The sequence below is a fragment of the Pristiophorus japonicus genome, chromosome 4 (genome assembly GCF_044704955.1).
Source record: "Pristiophorus japonicus isolate sPriJap1 chromosome 4, sPriJap1.hap1, whole genome shotgun sequence".
Classification (NCBI taxonomy): domain Eukaryota; kingdom Metazoa; phylum Chordata; class Chondrichthyes; family Pristiophoridae; genus Pristiophorus; species Pristiophorus japonicus.
Genome location: NC_091980.1, coordinates 41,646,201 through 41,671,460, shown reverse-complemented (window position 1 = coordinate 41,671,460; position 25,260 = coordinate 41,646,201). Strand labels below are relative to the sequence as shown.

General features: G+C 47.0%; 3 protein-coding genes across 5 annotated transcripts in view; 2 read left to right on the top strand and 1 right to left on the bottom strand.

Annotated features, from left to right (window-relative positions):
* Positions 1-13,227, bottom strand: part of shroom1 (shroom family member 1) — a 195,482-nt gene extending 182,255 nt beyond the window's left edge. Inside the window, exons 1-2 of one of the 2 annotated variants that reach the window (XM_070877200.1) lie at positions 13,143-13,223; positions 10,071-10,106 (exon numbers count right to left, since the gene is read on the bottom strand). The gene's annotated coding sequence lies outside the window, so the exon portion shown is untranslated. Of the gene's footprint in view, positions 1-10,070; positions 10,107-13,142 lie in introns of both variants that reach the window. The other variant, XM_070877199.1, reaches the window with a different exon arrangement.
* On the top strand, positions 5,531-8,774 carry LOC139262439 (growth/differentiation factor 9-like). Its single transcript, XM_070877630.1, has 3 exons — positions 5,531-5,870; positions 6,918-7,374; positions 7,411-8,774. The coding sequence occupies exons 1-3, from the start codon at positions 5,531-5,533 to the stop codon at positions 7,865-7,867; spliced, it is 1,254 nt and encodes a 417-aa protein (XP_070733731.1). The 3' UTR covers positions 7,868-8,774.
* Positions 13,228-13,274: 47 nt separating the features above from the next.
* uqcrq (ubiquinol-cytochrome c reductase, complex III subunit VII) lies at positions 13,275-22,364 on the top strand. 2 transcript variants are annotated; one of them, XM_070878111.1, is made up of 3 exons: positions 13,275-13,361; positions 21,210-21,387; positions 22,144-22,364. In XM_070878111.1, the coding sequence occupies exons 2-3, from the start codon at positions 21,234-21,236 to the stop codon at positions 22,236-22,238; spliced, it is 249 nt and encodes an 82-aa protein (XP_070734212.1). In that variant the 5' UTR covers positions 13,275-13,361; positions 21,210-21,233; the 3' UTR covers positions 22,239-22,364. The 2 variants fall into 2 exon arrangements, with proteins under 2 accessions (XP_070734212.1, XP_070734213.1); XM_070878112.1 differs by lacking the exon at positions 13,275-13,361 and adding an exon at positions 13,443-13,533.
* Positions 22,365-25,260: the final 2,896 nt, after the last annotated feature.

Here is a 25,260-nt window from a genome sequence, read left to right as displayed (position 1 = left end):
TGAAAGCCCAGGTTAGGAGTGTCTCCCACAAGTTCACCACCTATTGGTCAGTGTTCTCACGGTGTACAACTTAGGTCAGTTTATACATGGATTACAATGTCAGTTGAATACATGACATCACCTCCCCGCGCCCCCCCGCCCTGCCCACCCAAAGTCTTATTGGGATCACAGGTTAAGTCTCTCTGGTGAATTACGCTCCCTTGTAGAGCACCTGAGTTGGGGCTCCAGTTGTTGGGCGCTGGCCTGAGTGTCTGCTGTTTACGGTGCCTCAAGCCTGTCCGGACTGCCCACAGTGACTGGGCTCTCCTCCACTTGGTTCCGGTGTTCGGTCACCTGTGGTGGAGTGAACTCTACATCATGTTCTTCCTCTGCTTCTTCTATGGGGTTGCTGAACCTCCTTTTTGTTTGATCCATGTGTTTGCGGCAGATTTGTCCATTGGTAAGTTTAACTACCAGAATCCTATTCCCCTCTTTGACAATCACAGTGCCTGCGAGCCATTTGGGCCCTGCAGCATAGTTGAGGACAAAGACAGGGCCATTGACACCAATACATCATGCCCTCGCATTTCTGTCATGGTAGTCAAATTGTGACTGGCGCCTGCTCTCAACAATTTCTTTCATGGTGGGATGTATAAGGGATAACCTAGTTTTGAGCGTCCTTTTCATTAGCAGCTCTGTGGGTGGAACCCCTGTGAGCGAGTGTGGTCGGGATCTATTGGCCAACAGGAGGCGTGATAAGCGGCTTTGTAGGGAACCCCCTTGGATTCTGAGCATCCCCTGTTTGATTATCTGCACTGCTCATTCTGCCTGGCCGTTTGAGGCCAGCTTGAACAGTGCCGTTCTGACATGGTTGATAGCATTTCCTGCCATGAAGTCCTGGAACTCAATGCTTGTAAAGCACGTGCCATTGTCGCTGACCAAGACGTCCGGTAGACTATGAGCGGCAAACATTGCCCGTAGACTTTCAGAGGATGTGCTTGAATTGAGAATGTCACACTCAATCCATTTGGAGTAGGCGTCTACTACAAACAAAAACATTTTTCCAATGAAGGGACCTGCGTAGTCCACATGGATGCGTGACCATGGCTTGGCGGGCCAGGACTAGGGGCTAAGGGGGGCATCCCTGGGCGCATTACCCAGCTGGGCACACATGTTGCACCTGCGAACACGAAGTTCCAGGTCTGCATCTATCCCTGGCCACCAAACATGTGACCTGGCAATTGCCTTCATCATGACAATGCCCGAGTGCTCCTTGTGGAGTTCTCGGATGAATGCCTCTCTGCCCATCTGGGGCATGACTACTCGGTTTCCCCATAGTAGGCAATCGGCCTGAATCGAGAGTTCATCCTTGCACCTGTGAAATGGTTTAAATTCCTCAGGGCATGCCCTGTACACGGTTGCCCAGTCCCCACTCAGGACACATTTCTTGACTAAAGGCAGTAGCGGGTCTCTATTAGTCCAGACTTTGATCTGACGGGCTGTCCCGGGTGAGCCTTCGCTTTCGAAAGCTTCAACAGCCATGACCATCTCAGCAGCATGCTTGGTTGCCCCCTCGGTGGTGGCTAGTGGGAGCCTGCTGAGTGCATCGGCGCAGTTTTCGGTGCCCAGTCTGTGCCGAATTGTACAGTCATAGGCGGCTAACCTCTGTATGCGGGCCGACGCATTTGCATTGTTGTCGGCCAAAAGGGACGTAAAGGGTTTGTGATCTGTCTCCAGCTCAAATTTCCTGTCAAACAGGTACTGGTGCATTTTTTTTACTGCATATACACATGCAAGTGCTTCCTTTTCGACCATCCCGTAGTCCCTTTCTGCCTGTGACAGACTTCTGGAGGCATAAGTTACCGGCTGTAACTGACCCTTGGCATTAACATGCTGCAACACACACCCGACCCCATAGGACGACGCATCACACGTTAAAATAAGTTTCTTACATGGGTCATATAGCGTTAACAGATTGTTGGAGCATAACAAATTGCTTGCTCTATCAAAAGCCCTTTCCTGGCTGTCCCTCCAGACCCATTCACGACCTTTGCGTAGAAGCACATGTAGCGGCTCTAACAGCGTGCTCAATTTGGGAAGAAAGTTACCAAAATAGTTCAGGAGCCCCGGGAACGAACGCAGCTCCATTGTGTTACGGGGTCTGGGTGTCCTCTGGATCACTTCCGTTTTGGACGCAGGAGGTCTGATCCCGTCTGCTGCTACCCTCATCCCCAGGAATTCTACCTCTAGAGCTAGGAAGATGTACTTCGCCTTTTTCAGTCGCAGATCTACCCGGTCCAGTCTGCGTAGCACCTCCTCCAGGTTGTGGAGGTGTTCTTCAGTATCACAACCCGTGATGAGGATGTCGTCTTGAAAAACCACCGTCCTTGGAATCGACTTGAGGAGACTTTCCATGTTTCGTTGAAAGATCGCGGTGGCCGAGCGAATCCCGAACAGACATCTGTTATACTCAAACAATCCCTTGTGTGTCGTGATGGTGGTCAGCTTCTTTGACTCACTCGCCAGCTCCTGGGTCATGTAAGCTGAGGTCAGGTCCAATTTTGAAAAAAGTTTGCCACCGGATAGCGTCGCAAAGAGGTCCTCCGCTCTCGGTAGCGGGTACTGGTCTTGGAGTGACACCCGATTGATGGTGGCCTTGTAATCACCACATATCCTGACCGACCCATCCGCCTTGAGCACCGGCACAATCGGGCTCGCCCAATCACTGAATTCGACTGGCAAGATGATGCCTTCCCTCAGCAGGCAGTCCAATTTGCCTTCTATCTTTTCTCGCATCACGTAAGGCACCGCTCTGGCTTTGTGGTGTACAGGCCTGGCGTGCGGGTTTATTTGAATCACTACCTTGGTCCCCATGAAAGTGCCAATGCCGGATTGAAATAGTGAGTCAAATTTGTCCAGGACCTGTGAGCATGATATTCGCTCCACAGAAGAAATTGCATTGACATCGCCCCATTTCCAGTTCATGACAGCAAGCCAACTCTTCCCCAGCAGTGCAGGACCGTCCCCCGGGACAATCCAGAGTGGCAACCTGTTCTCCGAATCTTTGTGGGTCACGACTACCGTGGCGCTGCCTAGCACCGGAATGATCTCTTTTGTATATGTCCGTAGCTGTGCGTCAATCGGCAATAATTTTGGCCTCCTGGCCTTGGACGCCCACAACTTTTCGAACTGTTTGATACCCATCAGGGACTGGCTGGCCCCCGAGTCTAGCTCCATTGATACTGGGATGCCATTGAGGAGCACTTTCATCATTATCGGTGGCGTCCTGGTGTATGAACTGTATATGTGCTCCACATGAACTCGCTGAACTTCAGCTTCCAGCGATTTCCCCCAGTGTCCATTTGGCCTCGTAGGGCTTACATCGGGCCCGTCCTCCTTGTACATCAACCTGGCTGCAGGCTTCCTGCACATACGCGCCAAGTGACCGCTGATGTTGCAATTTCTGCAGGTATATTGCTGATACCTGCAAGCTCTGGCTGTGTGTTTGCCTCCACACCTCCAACATGAGCCATTGTTGGAAACAAAAGGTCCATTACCAGTCAATCGTCTCTGACTGTCTCTGTAACTGTCCTTAAACGCACCATTGACAGGTGTTGATGGCCGCATTGTCCCTTGCGATGGCGTGAATTGCCGTTCAGCTAGCCATTGTCTCTGTTGAATTCCCCCTTTGGGTTCGACTACATGCTCGGGCATGTCCGATTGCCCTTGTCTGCCTGGAGAACTGTGTGCCGCGTTAACAATGTTGACTCCCTGTCCATTTGCTGCATTTAAGCCAAGATTTTTGTCAACCATCGTTCTGGTCTCTTCCTCCTCTGAGATGAATGTCTGGGCCATCAAAGCCACGGTTTCCAGTGTCAAGTCTTTGGTCTCAATCAGTTTCCTGAAAACCCCAGCGTGCCCGATGCCCTCAATAAAAAAAAGTCTTGCAGCATCTCCGCTCTGCATGCATCTGGGAACTTACACAGGCTCGCCAGTCGCCTGAGATCTGCCACGAAGTCTGGAACGCTTTGCCCTTCTCGCCACCGGTAAATGTAAAACCAGTGTTTCGCCATGTGCATGCTGCTTGCTGGTTTAAAGTGTTCCCCAATCAACTTACTGAGCTCTTCAAAAATCTTGTTCACCGGCTTCTCTGGTGCTAGAAGGTCCTTCATCAGGGAGTATGTCCTGGATCCACAAACCGTCAGGAGATGAGCCCTGCGTTTGTCGGGCGAATCCTGTCCCAGCCATTCCTTAGTGATGAAACTTTGCTGTAATCTCTCAATAAAATCGTCCCAATCATCACCAACACAGTACCTCTCGTCTGTGCTGCTAGTGGCCATGCTCACGTGGTTTAAATCCCAGTTTCTCTTCACCAATGATATGTCCTTACTATACAGTACAAATGCACACGAGGCCCATACTTGAGAGAAGGTCACTCTGTGACCAGTAACCTTTATTCCAGCACTGAAGTGATGAAGGTGGGTGGAGCTTCCCCTTTTATACCTGAAAGTCCAGGTTAGGAGTGTTGCCCACAAGTTCACCACCTAGTGGTCAGTGTTATCACGGTGTACAACTTAGGTCAGTTTATACATGGCTTACAATGACAGTTGAAGACATGACACATACCTTAAACATTCACGCCCTCCACTACCGGCACACCGTGACTGCAATGTGTACCATCCACAGGATGCACTGCAGCAACTCACCAAGGTTTCTTCGACAGCACCTCCCAAACCCGCGACCTCTACCACCTAGAGGGGCAAGGGCAGCAGGCGCATGGGAACACCGTCTCCTCCACGTTCACCTCCGAGTCACACACCATCCTAACTTGGAAATATATCGCCGTTCCTTCATTGTTGCTGGGTAAAATCCTGGAACTCCCTCCCTAACAGCACTATGGGAGTACCGTCATCACACGGACTGCAGCGGTACAAGAAGATGGCTCACTACCACCTTCTCAAGGGCAATTAAGGATGGGCATAAATGCTAGCCTTGCCAGCGACGCCCACATCCCAGGAACATCCCAGGAACAATTTGTTTTAAATACAGGGTTTGCTCAAGCTAATAAGCATTAATAGCGGGATGGGAATGGGAGCCTCAAGCATGAATGGGGCTTACAGGAGCTAGAGATCATTGTTAATGCAGTTACAAATAGTTACAAAATCTTACACTGATAGCTTTAAAGTGGCAGCTTCATCGTGAATTGTTAAAAAAAAAACTTTTTTAGGTTTATTTGCCAATACCCTGCAATGCCCCAAAGCTTATCCCATCTTGATAGCTAAACTCTGTTGAACCTATTTTTTTAAGTCCAATTGCACATTTCTGTAAAACCATATTAATTTCATCAAACTACTAATACGATCACAACATTCTTGTATGCCTTACAAGGGCCTGTTGTCCTTGCACTGATTATTAAATGATCCGTTATTGATGGTCTTAATAAGGTGGTTGCACCTGACCCTTTATAAGGGTCATCGACCAAGTGACTTTAATTCTATTGAGCTGAGTATCTTTTGTTGAGTGTGTTGGGCTAGTCGCTGTTTGAAGAACTATGTGTGTTGTGAAAGGTGTCCTTTTGTGTCTTCGCTGCAGTATTTGGCTAGCGTTGTTGAGCAGTTCCACCTCTCCCACCACTCCAACCAGCTCCAGCAGCCTGGAGGTAATCCAAAATCCTGAGGATTATAATCTGGTTCCTCTGTTAAAATTGTTAATGGACAAGAATGGCTGGGACTACCGGGTTCCGACAAAACCCGATGCAAAGTATCTGAAGTATATGAAAAGATTCTACACTATGTCCGCAACGCAGGACGGAGTTCCCAAAAGACCGACTGATCACCGGTATAATACCGTGAGGTTATTAACGCCACGAGCCGAATCCCGCGATACGGAGGGTAAGGTCCGATTTCAGTGTAGCCTCATGTTTCAAACGACATATTAGAAGAATCAATCTTCCAAAGTCGCCTTGTTTACAAGGTGCTGGTTTTTTAAATGACTTTAGCAAATATATTGCCCGTGTTTTTAAAGTTGCTGTCGCGGATCGCTTGCGATATATCGCGTGTCACCGAGTTTTATGTTTGCCATTTTTCTATCCAATGCAAAATACTGCGGTTGCTGGCAATCTGAAATGGAAGGGAGACTGCTTGAAATACTCAGCAGATTCGGCAGCATCTGTGGGCAGAGAAAGTTAACGTTTCAGGCCAATGCTGCCTGGCCGACGTATTTCCTGTTCCAATTGCCATTTTTCTATGCTGTGACTTTGTAGATTTCTGGAGCGGGGCACAGGATGATATTTATTGTCGCAGTGATGGTACAGGAGTTGTCAACTGTACCAAACGGATTTCGCGTTGGATGCGAGGTCATTAAGATATTCAATTTAAAGCCTCCCTCTGATCCAGCTCTGCAAGAGAACTTCGGCTAATCCTTTCCCCGTAGCCCTGCAAATGTTTCGCCATGTACTTATCTAACTCCTTAGAAAGCAGTAATCGAATCTGCCTCCGCCACCCTTTCGGGCACTGCATTTCCGATCATTCGCTGCGTAAAGTTTTTTTTAAAGTTTGGTTCTTTTGCCAGTTTTGGTTCTTTTGCCAATCGCCTTAATTTGACAGCTTTAGTACCTAACTCACTATAACATGTATGCATTGACAGGAGGTGGGTGGGGTGGCTTGACCCATCCACCTCCACGGAGGTGTGTGGGGGACCTGACCCATCCACCTCCATGGCACGAACCTGGTATTGCAGTACTTCCAGGAACGGTGCAGTGGCTCTAGGCCTTTTGGCTAAGAGCATTGGCGCAGAGTGATCCTTGGCGTGTGCAAGGTGACCTCTGGCGTTTGTGATTTGACAAAGAATTGGAACGATTGGCTACGAATTAAAAAAAAAATGTATGCATTGATTCTTGCAAATCAGTTACACCTGGTAACATTTAATCTTTTTTTTAGCATTTGAGCAAGATGTTTTCTACGGCTTGGGTCCTGTCACTTCTCACGAGCAATTACTGCGATCTGTACTCCTGTACCCTGTCGATAAATCGGCGTACTTTCCGATGCTGTGCCACTGCAATCTCACGGTCCAAGACCTCGATCCGCTGTCGGACCAGATGTGCTCCAACGACTTGCGGTCACAGCACATCCGTGTGCGCTTCGAGCGCAGGAAGAGGCGCAAGTGGGTAGAGGTGGACCTGGCCTCTTTCCTCCAGCCGTTTGTCGGGCCTCGCCGGGGGGAGCTGCACATGGTGTTCCGCTACACGTGCGCCCGACCGGGCCAACCAGGCGCAAACCGCACGGCCAGCCGGGGAATTTCAGAGGGCATGCTGAAAGTGACAGTGGCGGTGCCCTCCCTGCTCTTGTTCCTCAACGACACGCGTGAACAGGTTCCTCACAGCTGGCTCCCGGCTCAGCTCGGCACCCAGTCCAGGCTGGGCCGAGCAGCGAGACCGAGAAAAAGTCTCGTCGACGGCGAGAGAGCGGGCACAAGGTCCGGCCGCCGGCGTCGCGGTCCGAAAAGTGACGAGCTGGGCACCTCGCCCCTGGACTTGCCGAAAGCTCACCGCCTCCCCTGGTTCCAGTACCCTGATCATGAGTGCCAGCTTCACGATTTCCGTTTGTCTTTCAGCCAGCTGCTCTGGGACCACTGGATCATCGCTCCCCACAACTACAATCCTCGCTACTGCAAGGGCAGCTGCCCCCGGGCGCTGAGCCATCGCTACGGTTCCCCCGTCCACACCTTGATCCAGAATATCCTGTACGAGAAGGTGGACTCGTCGATCCCTCGCCCTTCCTGCGTCCCTTCGCAGTATAATCCCTTGAGCGTGCTCACTCTGGAAAACGATGGCTCCATCGTTTACAAGGAGTACAATGATATGATCGCCACAACATGTACCTGCCGCTAGTGGAGGAGGATGTGAGTCCTGAGGTTTCTAAACATCTGCAATTTGTGTGACGGATCAGTCGGAATGGGAAATGTCATTGCTTGAAAAGCCAAGAAAATCGCCATGTGTACTATATATGGACTGTTTTATTTTTTATTTATTTTCTGTGCTATTTAATCGTTGAAAATTCTACTTCTAAATGCCCAGGAGAGTGTTTGACTGGCTACACGTGTGAATGTATATTTGGATTTATCAAGCACAGGTTTTGTTTTGCTAAATGTGCTCTCTGTAGTTCTGTCTGAGTAATGGATCTTGTTTTTAATGTTTTCAAGTTGTATTTGAAGCTGTGTTTAAATGTAGAGGCAATAACTGTCCTAAATGATGTTTTTCTTGGCTGTACAGGCAGAGAGTTTTGTACACCGGGACCACGAATGCTACCTTCACCTGTCCCTATCCCCTCCCCAAATTAAGTAACTTTTATACAAATGTTTGGTGATGTAGGTAGCTAGTTTTATTTTGGTGGGCTGCCAATATTTATTCAGCATAACTCTTGAAACATATATCCTAGTAATGAACCAAGTGTCTTTATTGTAAAGTTTTCACAAACTGCACCATAGCCAGCAGTGAACTGAGATGTTCCCACACTTGGGCTGAGACTCCAATCACCTGAGAATGTGGAGGTACTTGACTGCTCCACAGGTGGGGGAAATTCTTGCATTACTGCTGATGGTTGTTTAAACTAAAAAGATGAACTTTTTAAAAACCATGTTTTTAAGGACACATTGAGTGTGAATGAAACTTTCCTGCACCATTCTGAGATGTGTGGTACAAGACCCTGGTGGTATCTGGTGAAGTTTATACTTTAGTGTATGAAATCTTTGAACAAATGAACACACACCCTGCTTGGCGGGCAAAGAAATAAATAACAATTGCAAATGATTTGAGTCTCAGATTTTTGTGCCTCTTTGCTTTGTGGGAAATTAGTATACTGTTGTATACCCATTTTGGTGAAGTTTCATGAGACTGACTTAAGTATTTCTTGATTACTTTTTCAAACTCTACATCTTCAGCCAAGAGTGCAACTTTGCATCCATCAACACTCAATGTGGTTCTATATCCAGTTACTAACGATCTGTGCTGCCCCTACCCCCCCCCCCCCCCCCTGCCTTCGAGTCAAGAGAGAAAAGCTTCCTGTTTCAGCTATTTCCACATGCTGAGACACCCAGCTCTACCTCCAGCTTGTTTGATTTGCCCCCCCCCCCCCCCCAACCTGCCTGGTCTCTGATTTGACACACTGCTTGTCTGCCATCCAGTGTTGGATGAGTAGAAATTTCCTCCAACTAAATATTGGAAGAACAAAGCCATTGTCTTGGTCCATGCCACAGTTTCCTAGCTATCTATTCCATTCCTGGCCATACTGAAGCTAAACCAGACTCTTTGCAACCTCAGCATCTATTTGACCTGAGCTTCTGACCCTATATCCTCCATCACAAAGACCTATTTTTCACCTCCATAATATTGCATATCTATCCCTGTCTTAGCCCATTGGCTGCTGATGCCATCACCATGGCTTTATCACCTCCAGATGTGACTATTTGAATGGTCTGGCTGGCCTCTCTCCCTCCATAAATTTCAGCTTGCAAAAAATCCTGTTCACCCATCAACCCTGGGCAATCTACATTGGCCCTGGATCTGACAACACCTCCCTTTAAAATTCTCATCCTTGTATTCAAATCCCTCCATAGTCTTGCCTCACCTTTCCCTATCTCAACTTCCTCCAGCCCTACAACTCTTGATATCTGGCCTCTTGTACATCTCCTATTTCCAGCTGTGTCTTCAGTTGCCTAGGACATAAGTTCTGGAATTCCCTCTCTAAACCTTTGCTTTTAAGGCACTCCTTAGAACCCATGTCTTTGACCAAGCTTTTGGTCACCTGTCCCAATATTTCCATGCGGTTTGGTGTCAAATTTTGCATGGTAACACAAGTATCTTGGGACATTTGGGCAGGCTGGTTTCTAGTCCCTGGTCTCATGGCAAAACTTAAGGTTGAGACTGGTTACTAACGCCCTGCAAAACTTACCATTCATACATACTCAAAAGATCAATGAAGAGCCAGAAACATCCTATTGTCACTGCAATGCAGTCAGTATGCTTCCCTGAAGAATACAATGGCTCTATCAGCTCCTTCTCAATCTAGCACAATAGTGAGCTCTCAAAGACTCACCTTGGGCATTTTCAGTGCCTGGTACATCTGAGCAGTCTGCAAACAAACCAATTGAGGATGGATTAATTGGTGAGAAGCATGGACACAGATCTACAATATTGACACTTCCAAAATATATGAAGGTCAACTGATCCTTCAACACCAAAAAACTGGGAGGGGCTGGGACGAGCAGGGTACGCTCCCACTCCCATTGTCACTGCAATGCAGTCAGAATACCTCCCTGAAGAATACAATGGGTCCATCAGCTACTTTCTCAATCTAGACGTGCGCACGTGCAGAGGCTGAACTCCAGGACATAGTCGACTTATTTACTGAGGCATACGAAAGCATAGGCTTTACGCTAAACATCCGTAAGACAAAGGTCCTCCACCTGCCTGTCCTCACCGCATAGCACTGCCCCCGGCCCCAGTCATCAAGATCCATGGCGCGGCCCTGGACAATGTGGACCACTTCCCATATCTCGTGTGCCTCCTATCAACAAGAGCAGGCATCGACGATGAGATCCAACACCGCCTCCAGTGCGCCAGTGCAGCCTTCGGCCGCCTGAGGAAAAGAGTGTTTGAAGACCAGGCCCTCAAAACTGCCACCAAGCTCATGGTCTACAGGGCTGTAGTAATTCCTGGCTCAGAGACATGGACCATGTACAGCAGACACCTCAAGTTGCTGGAAAAATATCACCAACGATGTCTCCGCAAGATCCTACAAATCCCCTGGGAGGACAGGCGCACCAACATCAGCGTCCTCATTCAGGCTAACATCCACAGCATTGAAGCACTGGCCACACTCGATCAGCTTCACTGGGCAGGCCACATAGTTTGCACGCCAGACATGAGACTCCCAAAGCAAGTGCCCTACTCGGAGCTCCTTCACGGCAAATGAGCCAAAGGTGGGCAGCAGAAAGGCTACAGGGACACTCTCAGAGCCTCCCTGATGGGGTGCGACATCCCCACTGACAGGTGTCCCTGACCCAGGACCGCTCTGAGTGGGGGAGGTGCATCGGGGGGGTGCTGGGCGCCTCGAGTCTCAATGGCGAGAGCATGTAGGGGTCAAGCGCGGGTGGCGGAGGGAGCTTGCGGCGAACTAGTCCCACCCGTGACGGGGTCTGTGGCTCTCATGTTGGACTGTTCAGCCACCAAAGATCTCACTTCAGGAGTGGAAGCATGTCTTCCTCGATTCTGAGGACCTGCCTATGATAATGAGGATGATGACACTCCCACTTTAACTATTCAACAACCAGGGAGACCACAAGAATCATGACTGATCTTGCTATTCCAAAGGGCCCAGCTCAATGCTTGTTCAAGTTTCACACTGGAGAGTCGTGGATCCTTACAACAAACAACTTGCAATTATATTATGACTTTAATGTAGTAAAATGTGCGATGCTAGAACCAGTGTGGCGGCCCCGTCCTAAGTGAGAACACCAGCCGCAGGTCTGGACCATAAAAGGAGCATACCACTTCTGGGAGCAGCGCGAGGTAGTGCAGGAGAGCGACGTCTTGGAGGAAGACGACTGGATTGGACGTCATCATAACCCAGGTCGCTGATTGGAGCGTGGGCAGGTACAGCAAGAGCGGCAAGAAATTGCAGAGTGACATGATCGGTGCCCAGGAGAGGCGTGAGTTCAGGGCCCAGCTGAGGTGAGGGACCTGGGGCAGCATTATGCGATATGTGTGCGCATTAGGTCCATGCAGCAGAGCTGGTGTCCAGCCATCTTGGTTAATCCTTGCCACTGGACCAAGACCTAGCTCTGTCAAGCCTGTGTGTTGGCTGGTATGCAACGGTCACCACACGTTAAAAAAATCCACGCACAGCATCTTCCACCCTTCAACATGTAGTTTGGGACCTGGAATTTTAAGTCCTTCATTGAAACACTTGTGAACTTTTTGTTGGAAGCAAGTTATCCTCGATTTGAGGGACTGCCTATGATGATGATGATGATGATGTCAACTCATCCCTTTTTGGTGTGGAAGCAAGTCATCCTCAATACGAGGGACCACCTAAGAGAAAATATGCCAAGGCTTCCCCACATTATCAAACAAAATTTGACACAGAGTCACATGAGATATTAGGACAGATGATCAAAAGCTTGGTCAAAGAGATATGCAGTCCCTCGGAGTCGAGGAACCTAAGAAGAAGAGGTTCTAAGGCTCACCTTAAAGGGGAAAGGTTAAAGGGGAATTCGGAGCTTAGGGTTTCGGCAGCTGAAATCATTGTCACCAATGGTGGAGTGGTTAAAATTGTGGTTACTCAAAGGGGCGGAATTGGAGGATTGCAGATATCTGAGGGTTGTAGGGCTGGAGGAGGTTACGGAGACTGGGAGGGGCAAGGGCATGGAGGGATTGGAAAATAAGAATAAGAATTTTAAACTCTTGCTACTGGTTGCAAGTATGTGGCTGAGTCACATCATAATCTATGAGTGCAGCCTCCTTTTCTTGGAAGTGAGAAAATATCAAGTAGTCTGCGGCTTAATCTTGGAAGCACTCTCAACATAAACTGTCCTCTGCTAGTGACTATGAAGAACAATGCCAATTAGTGTCAGCCATGGTAGTGCACTCGCCACTGAGTCAAAAGGTTGTGAGTTCGAGTCCCACTCCAGAGATTGAGCACAAGTATCTAGGATGACACTCCAGTGCAGTAGGAAGGCATTGTCGGGGGTGCCACCTTTCAGATAAGACGTTATGCACCCTACGCGCCCCCCCGCTCTCTCAGGTGGATGTAAAACATCCCATGGTACTATTTCAATGGAGTTATCCCCGGTGTCCTGGCCAATATTAGTCCCTCAATCAACATCACTAAAAGATTGGTCATTGTCACATTGCTGTTTGTGGGAGCTTGCTATGCGCAAAATTGGCTGCTGCGTTTCCTACATTACAACAATGTCTACACTTCAATAAGTATTTCATTGGCTATAGAGTGCTTTGAGACATCATGAAAGGGGCTACATAAATGCAAGCCTTTTTCTGTTGTAATAGATCCAGTAACCAAAGAGCAGGAGAGTAAGGGGTAAATATCTACCCCCAAAATTGAGCAGTCCCCTCAAACAATGAAACTGAGCTGCAATCTCCCACACACCTGCATGCATATGAAAAACAGCGACCCGCTGTTTGCAGCATTGTGCAGTTCTGGTTCCACATCTGCAACAGTACGTGTCCGTGTTTTTTGTCACTGACTGGTACAAGTTACACGTCACCATTCTGCGCGCGCTGATGAGGATGCGTCAAGTGTGGCGTGCGTATGACGTAGAACCTTGCGTCCCGCCGCCATTCGAGTCGGAACCAAGGAGACGGGAAGGTGAGAGCAGGAGTGGGGCAGGCAGACAGAGAGCCGGAGTTTGGGGCCAGCCCTGGCGGAGTGTGGAGCAGTGAGCGGCGGCGCACCGAGAGCTTGTTGGGGAAAGACGGGGAGCTACGGCCCGGGGAAGGGCCGCCCTCACAGCCGGGGTGACCGGGACAGGGCGGCTGAGGTGCTGCTGATACCTTATCTTCAGGTTTCACCACCTAAAGGGCCAAGGCCCCGAGTGCGGAACACTGCCGAGAAAACGACAGACTTGCATTTCTGTAGCGCCTTTCACCACCTCGGGGCGTCGCAGAGTGCTTTACAGCCAATTAAGTACTTATTGAGGTGTAGTCACTGTTGTAATTTGGGAAGCGCAGCAGCCAAATTGTGCACAGCCAGCTCCCACAAACAGCACTGTGATAATGACCACATGATCTGTTTTAGCAATGTTGATTTGGGGGACAATTATTGGTCATTATAACTCCTCTACTCTTCAAAACGATGCCAGGGGATCTTTTACGTTCACCTGAGAGAGCAGACACAGTCTCGGTTTAGGTGTCGTGCCAGAGGACTAGCTAATGTAATAATTTAAAAAAAGGGATAGAACGTGTTCAGGGAATTATAGACCAGTCAGCTTAACATCGGTGGTAGAAGAAATAATGAAGTCCCCACTAAAGGTGAAAATAGAAGAACACCCAGAAACCAAAAATATAATAATGAATCGTCAACATGGATTTCAAATGAGAAATTCTTGCTTGACCAACCTCATTGAATTTTTTCAAGAGGTAACAGAGAGAGTAGACAATGGTAATGCAATGGATGTAATTTATCAAAGGCCTTTTGAAAATCTAGATAAGGTACTCCATAATAGACTGATGAACAAGGCCAATGCAGAGTCGGGGGCAAGTAGCAGAATGGATTGCTAGCTTGCTTCCTTCAAGACAGAAAGCAGCGAGTTGGAGTAAAGGACAGCTATTCACTGGGCAGAAGTGGGTAATGGTGTCCCATAAGGATCAGTGCTGGGGCCACTGCTGTTCAACTATTTACAATCTATATTAAGATTTGAATGAAGGGACCAAGTGTAATGTAGCCAAGTCTGCAGATGATGCAAAGATGGGTGAGAAAGCAAGTTGTGAGGAGGACACAATGAATCTGCAAAGGGACATAGACAGGCTAAATGAGTGGGCAAACATTTGGAGTATAATGTGGAAAAGTATGAGGTTATTCACTTTGGCAGGAAAAATAAAAGCAAATTATTATTCAAATGGAGAGAGATTACAAAATGCTGCAGTACAGAGGGACTTGGGGGTCCTTGTGCATAAAACACAAGGTTAGTATGCAGGTACAGCTAGCAATCAGGAAGGCAAATGGAATGTTGGCCTTCATTGCAAGGGGGATGGAGAATAAAATCAGGGAAGTCCTGCTACAATTGTACAGGGTATTGGTAAGACCACACCTGGAGTACTGTGTACAATTTTGATATCCTTATTTAAGGAGGGATCATCATAGGTGGTTCCTCGTAACGAGGATGACTTGGTTCTATGCCAAAAAGGGATGAGTTCACAGGTGTTTCAATGAAGGACCTAATATTCCAGGTCCCGAACTGCATCCTAAAAGGTGGAAGATGCCTGTGTGAGGATTTTTTTAAGACGTGGCCGTTGCACATCAGCCACCACGCGAGCTTGACAGAGCCAGGTCTTGGTTCAATGGCGAGGGTTAACCAGGACGACTGGCGACCAGCTCTGCTGCACGGAACCTGTGCGCGCACATATTGCAATGTGGGCTGGCCCGTGCTGCCCCTGGGCACTTGCTTCTTCTGGGCCTACTCACTAGCTCACCATCACCACGGCAATTGCAGCAATTCACTGTGACTGACTGGTGTCTCCTCCATTCAAGTGTTCAAGGTTTCTATCGAAATTTAATCTGGAAAATAATTCTTGTCAATTTTGTCCCTGCCTCTCCTGGAGGCACTGACTCCTTGCTGGGCAACAGGTCATGAATGCTGATTATCCTCCAGTACCTCACCTAAGTGGCTAATTCAAGTATAGGCCTAGACAGTGTCAGGAGGATATTTGACCATTCAGGGCATAGCAGCAGAAGGTTCATTAGGTTGATTTCTGAGATGAAGGGGTTAACTTACGAAGAAAGGTTGAGCAGGTTGGGCCTATACTCATTGGAGTTTAGAAGAATGAGATTTGAACTTAATGAAACATGTAAGATACTGAGGGGGCTCAACAAGATAGCTGCAGAGAGGATGTTTCCACTTAGGGAAATCTATGATGCATTTAGAACTGAGATGAGGAGAAATTTCTTCTCTCAGGGTCATAAATCTATGGGATTTGCTACCCCAGAGAGCAGTGGAAGCTGGGTCATTGAATAAATTTAAGGTGGAGATGGACAGATTTTTAAACGATAAGGGAGTAAAGGGTAATGGGGAGCGGGCAGGGAAGTGAGTCCAAGATCAGATCAGCCATGATCTTATTAAATGGCGGAGCAGGCTCGAGGGGCCAAATGGCCCACTCCTGCTCCTATTATTTTCACAATTTACATTAACGATTTAGACTTTGGAATCAAAAACACAATTTCTAAATTTGCAGATGACACCAAATTGGGGGGATAGTCAATACTGAGGAGGACTGCAACAAATTACAGGAGGACATTAATAACCTTGCAGAATGGGCATATAATTGGCAAATGAAGTTCAAACAGATAAATGTTAGGTATTACATTTTGGTCGGGAGGTCACTTATTACTTGGATGGTAGGTGGGGTACAGGAAAAGGGGATCTTGGAGTAGAAATACACAAATCACTAAAAGTTGTGACACATGTAAGCAAGGCCATTTTAAAAAAACAAACCAAGCAATAGGGTTTATTTATAGAAGTAGGGAAGTTATGCCAAACCATGTTTAGACCGCACGTGGAATGCTGCAAACAATTCTGGTCTCCCTATTATGATATAGAGGCACTGTAGTGGCTGCGAGAAGATTTACAAAGATGATACCAGAAATGTGAGGGTATACATATCAGGAAAGGGTTTATTTTTTCTTTATTTAAAAAAAAAAGGCTGAGTGGTGACTTAATAGAGGTCTTTAAAATTATAAAATGTTTTGATAGAGTGGATACAGAGTGAATGTTTCCACTTGTGGGGAAGAGCATAACTAGAGGCCATTAATATAAGATAGTCACCAAGAAACCCAATAGGGAATTCAGAAGAAACCTCTTTACCCGAAGAGTGACAGGGAGTGGTTGAAGCGAATAGTATAGTTGCATTTAAGTGATGCTAGACAAGCATATGAGGGAGAAGGGAATAGAGGGTTATGCTGATAGATTTAGATGAGGAAAGACTGGAGGAAGCTTGAGTGGAGCATAAATGCCCTGACATGGACTGGTTGGGCCGAATGGCCTGTTCCTGTGCAGTATGTCCTATGGAATCCTATGTAACATTGATCCGAAAGACAGCACCTCCAACAGTGCAGCACTCCCTCAGTACTGCACTGGAGTTTCAGCCTAGATTTTTGTGCTCCAGTCTCTTGAGTGGGAATTGAACCCCCACAACCTTCTAACTCGGAGGCAAGGGTGCTACCAACTAACCACAGCTGACACATGGTTGCAAAAAATTGTGTGATCCTCTCCAAGGAGCGCTGGGTTTCAGTTCCATCTTTCAAAGTGACTCTATATTTTAAAATGCATTTGCAACTTGTGATCCTAAATCTAATCTCTGACCTTCCCTCCATATTTGGAATATTTCCCATCTGGCTTTGGTTTATCCTTGGGGAGGGTTTTGAATTGTTGGCTATATGATTAAGGCATTTCTTAAATTGTTGTAATTTGCTTCTTCCCCTAGAGGTCAGACCTTGTACAGGTTGCAATGTTTGTATTGGTAGTGGGACAGGGAATTGAAAATGTCCAAATGTGTGTTGCCAATAGTTTCTAGCATCACGTTTTTAATATTGGTTAAAGACCTGCCTACTGTTTCACAATAGGAATGAGATGGTCGGTTTAAACATGAACAATTTTGATGCTTATCACTCTTCAAAAAATCTGTTGCAAGTGATATCTTAATGGAACTATATTTCTTAAAATAGCAAAAATAATTGTGACCTGGCTTAGTACTGATTTCTAAAGCTTGCACAACATCAAAATGGAAGCGCAAAGGAAGTTAAGCAACTAAAATAAAATATTAAATTAATGTTTTTTTTTGTAAAGTTCCTATTGGAGCTGATTAGCACAAACTGATGCTTAAACCTGTGATCCTCCATTGTTACACATTTAAGGCCATTAGATCAAGTGGTGTATTCAGCTACTAATCCATCAGGGAAGTATTGGTCCTGAAGGTTTATTACATTAAGGGCCATCGATTGAACAACATTTTCACAAAATAGCAAGAACAATTTATACAAAAAATAGTACCTGGCAGTTAATGCAGGGTTGGGATCAGCGAGTTTAGCTGATTTGAGAGTACTTAACTTGTCTGAGTCCGAAAATTAATTTATGGCCTTGCAATCACTCTGGGTTGTACATATCTTATAATTGTTTTGAGAAATTCTTGGTTGGGTTGGGGGTGGGGGGTGCGGGAAGGGAAGGGAAGAGAGTCACTTCATTAACGTTTGTCGTCATTTTTTAAAAATTAATTATTAAGTCAAATGGCAAGAGATTGGAATCATTGATTTGCAAGAATTAACAATTCCACTTCCTAATATTACCTGCTTGTATCACTGACTCTTTCTTATGGTGGCAAAACCTGAAGCCACAGTTTCATTACCTCAAGAATTAATTTCTGAAATGTTTTCCTTACCAGTGTCCACTCCACAAACTGCAGCTAAACCAGAGCTCTGACTCGTTCTTCCACTTAAAGACCCCGCACTCACATTAAGTGGCAATCTAATTGAGATGATTAAATGATTTGATAGCTTAGATAGAAACTACCACTTCCTCTGGTGGGAGAGTCCAGAACAAGAGGGCATAACCTTAAAATTAGAGTTTTGCTGTTCAGGGGTGATGTCAGAACATAAGTAGGAGGCGCAGGAGTCAGCCATTCGGCTCCTTGTGCCTGCTCCGTCATTTAATAAGATCATGGCTGACCTTCTACCTCAACAGTTTCCTGCACTATCCCTTGATTCTCTGAGTATCCACAAATCTATTGATCTCTGTCTTGAATATACTCAGCGACTAAGCATCCACAAACCTCTGAGATAGAGAATTCCAAAGAATCACAACCCTCCTCATCTCAGTCCTAAATGGCAAACTCCTTATTCTGAGACTAACCCCTAGCTCTAGACCCCCCAGCCAGAAGAAACATCCTCCCAATTTCTACCCTGTCAAGCCCCTTAAGAATTTTATATGTTTTAATGAGATCACATCTCAATCTTCTAAACTTTTGGGAACAGAATGCACTTCTTCGCACGAAGGGTAGTGGAAATCTGGAACACTCTTCCCCCTCCCCGCCCACCCCAAAAAGAGCTATTGAGGCTAGGTCAATTGAAAATTTCAAAACCGAGATTGTTAGATTTTTGCTAGGCAAGAGTAATGAGGGTTATCGAACCGAAGCGGGTAGGTGGAGTTAAGAAACTGATTATCCCTGATCTAAGTGAATGGCGGAACGGGCTCGCGGGGCTGAACGGGTCTACTCCTGTTTCTATGGGCCCAAGTTTCCACATGATTTGCGCCTGATTTTTAGGAGCAACTGGTGGAGAACGAACTATCTTAGAAATCGCAATTCTCCACATTTTTTTTTCTGCAGTTCTAGTCAGGTAGAACAGTTCTACTTTGGAACAGAATTTTTTCTTCAAAAGGGGGCGTGTCCGGCCACTGACACCTGATTTCAAAGTTTCCACAGTGAAAACGTACTCCAAACTAAAGTAGAATGGAGCAAGTGAAGATTTTTGTAGAACTGAAAAAACCTGTTCTACACATTAAAAAATCAGGCGCAGGTTACAAATTAGGCGTCCAGAACGAAGTGGGGGGGGGGGGGGGAGGGAAGTCATTAAATTCTACAACAAATTCTTATTTATACTTCTACAAATATTATACAAATAAATCCAACCTGAATAAACATTTATAAGCAAAGAAAAGATTAAATAAACCATCTTCCTACCTGCGTGAAAGTGCTTCAGCCATCGTTCGTTCCCGTGGGGGCGGGAGCCGTTTCGTGCGTCCCCACCGGGGCGGGAGAGGGGGGGAAAGCCGTTCAGTGCGTTCCCAATGGCGGGCGGGGGTGGGGAGGGAAACGGCTGCCTCAACTTTCTGAGGCTTTCTCACTGCTGCAGGAAGCCTCAGTGCTGATGTGCTGATGGCAATGTGCTTTTATTAAAAAATGTTCAAAAATTAAACAGCTACAAAGAACTACAAAAATGGGCGAGTGCCAATGTTTCCTTCACACTGAGCATGCGCGAACGCTCCAACGCGCACGCGCAGCATTGCCGGCAGGAAAAAACTAATTTAAATAGTACCCGCCCCCTCCCACTTACAAAATTGGCGCGAGTGTAGGCTCCGCCCCCCTGTACGCCGCGCCAAGCAGACAAGGAGCTGCAGGGCGCTCGAGAATAGCGCGGTTTTTTTTAGGCGCCGTTTTAGGCGTGAAAAACGGGCGCCCAGCTCGGAGGGGCACCCGTTTTTTTTCGTGTGGAAACTTGGGCCCTATGTTTCTACCTATCACCCTTTCCTTGCATAATTCCACTGTCTCCCTAATAGTGCATCAACTTCAATAATCCAAGTGTCAAATTTGGTCTTGCCTTCAGCTGTATGTAGCAGTCCACACTTTTCACTCTTCTGACTGGGCAACAACTCAATCCTCGCACTCTACTATAGGTGCTGATCGTTCAATCATTATGCCCTTTCTTCATGGAGCTCCTTCCTAAAACAAATTCACCTTGCTGTCTCTCACTTTCAAAAGTACAGATTGAACCTCTCTTATCCGGGACACTCTCGTCTGGCCCCATTCCCAACCGCCGGGTGGCGCATGTGCAAATAAAATGTTTCCGCACTCTCCAATATTCTCTGCTTTTCCTGAAAACGGACACTCCTTCCTCGGTCCGATTCTGAAGACACTGATCGCCTAAGTGGTCTTGAGGGTGGGTATTGGGGGCGCGGGGGTGGGGGGAGGCGAAGAGAGGTTCAACCTATTCTACTAATAATTATATTTTGATTTAAATTATAAGTTATTTTATTCCCTGCTGCTGTCCGCATTCCCTCCGGGGTTAGGCCGACGGGCTGTACACTCGGGCTGGCCGCTTCTCCCCTCCGCTCCCAGCTGCCATCTGCGCTCCCTCCGAGGTAGGGCCGCTGCCCTTGACGCTCTGCCAAACAAAAAGAAAATACTTCTTCATTACTTTCAATGAGTCTTGGAGATCGTGGGGTGGGGGGTGGGGGTGTCGGTGTCGGTGGATCGCGGGGTTGGGCATATCTGTATTGGGGCTGGCTGGCAGGGGCTGGCAGTTGTAAAAGACGATCAACCTCCCCTCGTGTGGCAAAATCCCTTATCCGGCTCAGGCCAGGTCCCGAGGGTGCCGGATAAGGGAAGTTCAACCTGTATCTTAAAAGCTTATCTCTCGCCCTGCACTTGATTTCCCCCCCCCACCCTCCCAATATTTTCAGTCTTTCAAGTCCCCAGCAAAGCACTCTTGAGACATTTTTCTAAGCACCTGTATTTCGAAGGGATCGATATGTTAATGATTTCTTTGGATGGAACCCTTCATTATTGATCACTGGGAGATTTAGTGACAACAGGCTAACAAACACTTTGACTTGTGTAGAAAATACGGTAACCGTTGTAGATTCGAATATTGTTTGGTTGTGTGGTATTTGTAATTGTAGGTTACATGCCTGAATGATCCATAATATTTTTGTCCATCTCTTTTCCATAGAACTTTGGATTTAGTTGCTACAAAATGGGTCGCCACTTTGGAAACTTGATCAGGTTGCGGCACATCATCACCTACACCATCTCTCCCTTTGAACAAAAGGCATTTGCAAATCATTTGTCCAAAGGCATTCCCAATACATGGAGGAGATTCAAGAGCCAGGTGTTCCGAGTTGCTCCACGTAAGTATAGCAGTGTTTCCATTAGTAGTACGGACATTTTCTGTACTGAAATTGAAGTTTATAATTTTGGGTTCTGCTTTACAGGTTCCTTCTGAGAGGTGAAGTGTAGGTTACTTTCTGCTAACCTCTCAAAACTTTTATTTATATGGGTCTGGCTTGATCCTGTTATATTTGAATAAAAACATGCATAGAATTAAAGGTACGATGCATTGGTGTGCATATGCCGCTACAATATTAGCCGTATTTATAGTCAAATGCCTTGCATACACTCTCACAGTTCAGGTAAATGTAGTTCACATGTATTTACTTAACAAACATTTACCACCATTCAGTAAAGCATTTACTAAGATGAAAAAACACTTGCACGCTCTGCTTTTCATTTTACCATTTTACCAATAAAGGCACAAAAAAGCTTAAAGTACACGTGCATATGCCATGCGACTATGGGTATTGAGATCACAAACTCCATGTAATGTAGGAATCTGATATGTCATTTATACTTTGATTTGGGCAAGGATAGATTGCAAGCATTAATTATGATAGTGTAGGGACAGAATGTTGCAGTGGATTAGAATGACGACCTTTCATTTTTGGGACTACCCCAAATAAAGTAGTGTTTCACGTTGTGTGCTAGATCTGACCAAGAATTGTTTCATGTTGACAGTAGGTGCATTGCATTATTTTTAAGCTTGATGAAAATAAGTATTATTGTCTGATTTTAGAAGTTAATTGTATTTTTGTATTTTCTCTTTCCAGCATTTGTGGTTGCATACCTTATTTATACCTGGGCCAACCATGATCATGAATTGTCACTGAGAAAGAACCCGGCTGACTTTGCCAATGATAAATGAATGGTGGTATATGGAGAGGATCATACTGACATACAAAGGGTATTCCTGATCAGCGTTCCCAACAGCTCAATTTTACTGAAAAAATTGTCCCTGTCTAATGAAAAATAAAGTATGTATTGTGTACTACCTGCTGTGAGTTTTCTTCGCTAAACGATACTATTCTACAACTAACAGTAAAAGATTGTGAGCTGAAGTACTTTGTTGAAGTATGGGCAAGAAATTGAACTTGAGACTCAGACCTGCTCATGTTTATGCCCTGAAGTCCAATTTGAGTGGCTCTGGCAGATGCCTGGAAACTGGTGGCTTGCCAATTGTCTCACTTGGGTCCACTTGACCACGGGTAGATGGTAAAAATAGATGGGGGAGAAATTGGTCTACTTTGCGACCGGGCATGGCAAGAACAGCACCTCCCACTGAATTAAGTGAGGGTTTTGTGGCAGCAGTAACACGAAGCGCCCCGCTTTGCTGCGCAGGTGATGCTGACGTCATCACCGTGCATAGCACCCCGGAACAAAAATTGGCCCTCGCGCTGACAGCGACAGCTTCAGCACTCAGGTTTCGGTTGGAGGAGCGCTATTTAAAGGTACGAGCATCTGGTGAAGTTTTAGTCGGCCAATAATGTTTTCTTAGTTTCAAATAGGCAAACGGGTGTTTTGAGCGATTTGCAGTTGAAGGATAGTTGTGGCTCTTAAAGATTCATGACTTTCATTGAAGACAGATTTGAAACATCTCGTTTCATGGGGGCTGTGCTGGTACTGAACCTCGCGCTTCAGCATCACTGTCGGAGGCAACTGAGGCACAGAGAAAGACAGCAAAATGTGGCCAGAGGGAGGAAGCCCTACATGGCTCTCAATAGGAGGCCTTACCGTCCCCAGGCTATTCCGGCAGCGGTTCTGCATCAATTTCACTGAGGAACAGTGTGTTTGAAGGCTGCACTTCAGCAAGGATGTGGTCAGAGTCTACCACCTCCTGCAACCAGACCTCGAGCCTCAGACCAGGGTGTGGATGGCTCAGTGGCAGTCAAGGTCACCATCACGCTCAATTTCTACACCAGTGGATCCGTCCAGTGTGCCAAGAAGAGACATTTCCCAATTTGCATCCGCGAGGTCACTTACGTTCTCTACAGAAGGAGGAGGGACTACATTTCCTTCCCCATCGCCAGACAGAAGCATCATGAGCGTGCATCTGGCTATGTCAGGATAGCGGGCTCCCCATGGTGCAGGGCCTGCTTTGCGAGCACTGCAATACAATCCTGAGGTATTCTATAACTGCAAAGGCTACCACTCAATGTGCAGTTGGTGTGCAACCACACACAGCGAATTCTCGCCATCAGTGCCCGCTATCCTGACAGCAGCCACGATGTGCCAGCTCTCTTCCAGCTCACGGCTGGCTGCTCGGAGACCAGGGCTATAAGCTCTCCTCCTGGCTCATGACTCCCCTCTGCAACCCCAACACTCCTGCCCAGCACTTGTATAATGAGAACCATGCTGTCACCAGGAACATCAATGAGCAGACCATCGGAGTTTATTATTAAACTATAAGCTAACTGTGATATATGTGCGCACTAGATCCGTGCAGCAGAGCAGGTCTCCAGTCGTCCTGGTTAACCCTTGCCACTGGATAAAGGCCTAGCTTTGTCAAGCCTGTGTGGTGGCTGGTGCACAACAGTCACCACACGTTTTTTAAAAAAAAACACACACAGGCATTTTCCACCCCCTCAATTCGAGTTCAAGACTGGAATATCGGGTCCTTCATTGAAACATCTGTGAACTCCTGTGGAAGCAAGTCATCCTTGTTCGAGGGACCGCCGATGATGTTGAACTCCACCACCTCAGGAGGAGGTGGTACAGGAGCAGTAGCAGCGACAGCGAAGCCAGGTACACATTCGATCTTCTGCAAGGGTGGTCTGCATGCACCTCATCAGACTTCGGCTCCATTGAACTCCATGCCAATTCCAGGTTGGTCTGTACATCCCCATCATTACATTAATTTCTCATTCTATAACAGAGCCCCAAAACTGAAATGGAAGACAGCACCAAATATGCAACATTCCAATTACATTTTTATCAGAAAACATTAACCATATACTAAATTTTTTATTCACCCTTGTGCAAAACCCTTATCTCCTCCTAACACTGCCTTTACCTATACTACTGCTCCTACGTAGTGTCTCCCCAATGGCTGCAGCACAGCTGGTGGAAGGCTGCTGAGTGTCAGGGCCAGAGACTGGCTGTAGACTACACCACCTCGGGCTGGACGGCGGCAGTTTGGGCTGGCTGAATGACTGGCAACGACCAGTGCAATGGCAGAGTGGCAGTGGTGGGATCATCCTGAGAGAGGACAGCGTGGTCCTGCTCCACTGTTTCACTGCCACTGTCCTGGTGCAGCATCTCTCCCAAACTGCTGGAGCACAGTTTGGTGCCCTGCTGCAACACTGTGAGATCCATGGTCAACTGTGGTGGACCCAGCGACAATGGCAGCAGTCAGAGCTCGTGTGGCATCCAGTTGAGACTACATGAGAGCAGTCTGAGCTTCGATGCCAGCAACCATTCTCTGCATTTTTGCACTAAGATGTTGTGTTGCTTCAACCTGTGCTGCAATGGAAGCTGCGAAACATGACATGAGGTTATTGGTCCCCACGCTCTCTGGGAGTCCATCATTGTCTGCAGACTGAAAATGATGGGCTCCATGGTATGCACAGAGCTCTCTGCAATGTTGGAGGCGGACTCCTCGACACTCCTTACCATTGCTGAGAGGTTCTCGGGCACCCTTGCCATTGCACCTATCATCTCGGAGTGGATGGCCATCACCCTTGTTGTGAACGCCTCCCCAACGAGGTCCTCATCTGAGTCATGTGCAACAGAACTCGCACGTGAACTCTACCTCTGGAGAGCTGACCCCCAAGCTATCTTTCCCCTTGGCCTTGCTGCAGCCTGGTGCATCACCCAGTGCAGATCCCTCTACTCAGCTTACTGCTAACGAATCCTTAGTGCCAGTCTCTGAGGTGGTGCCTCCGGGTGCG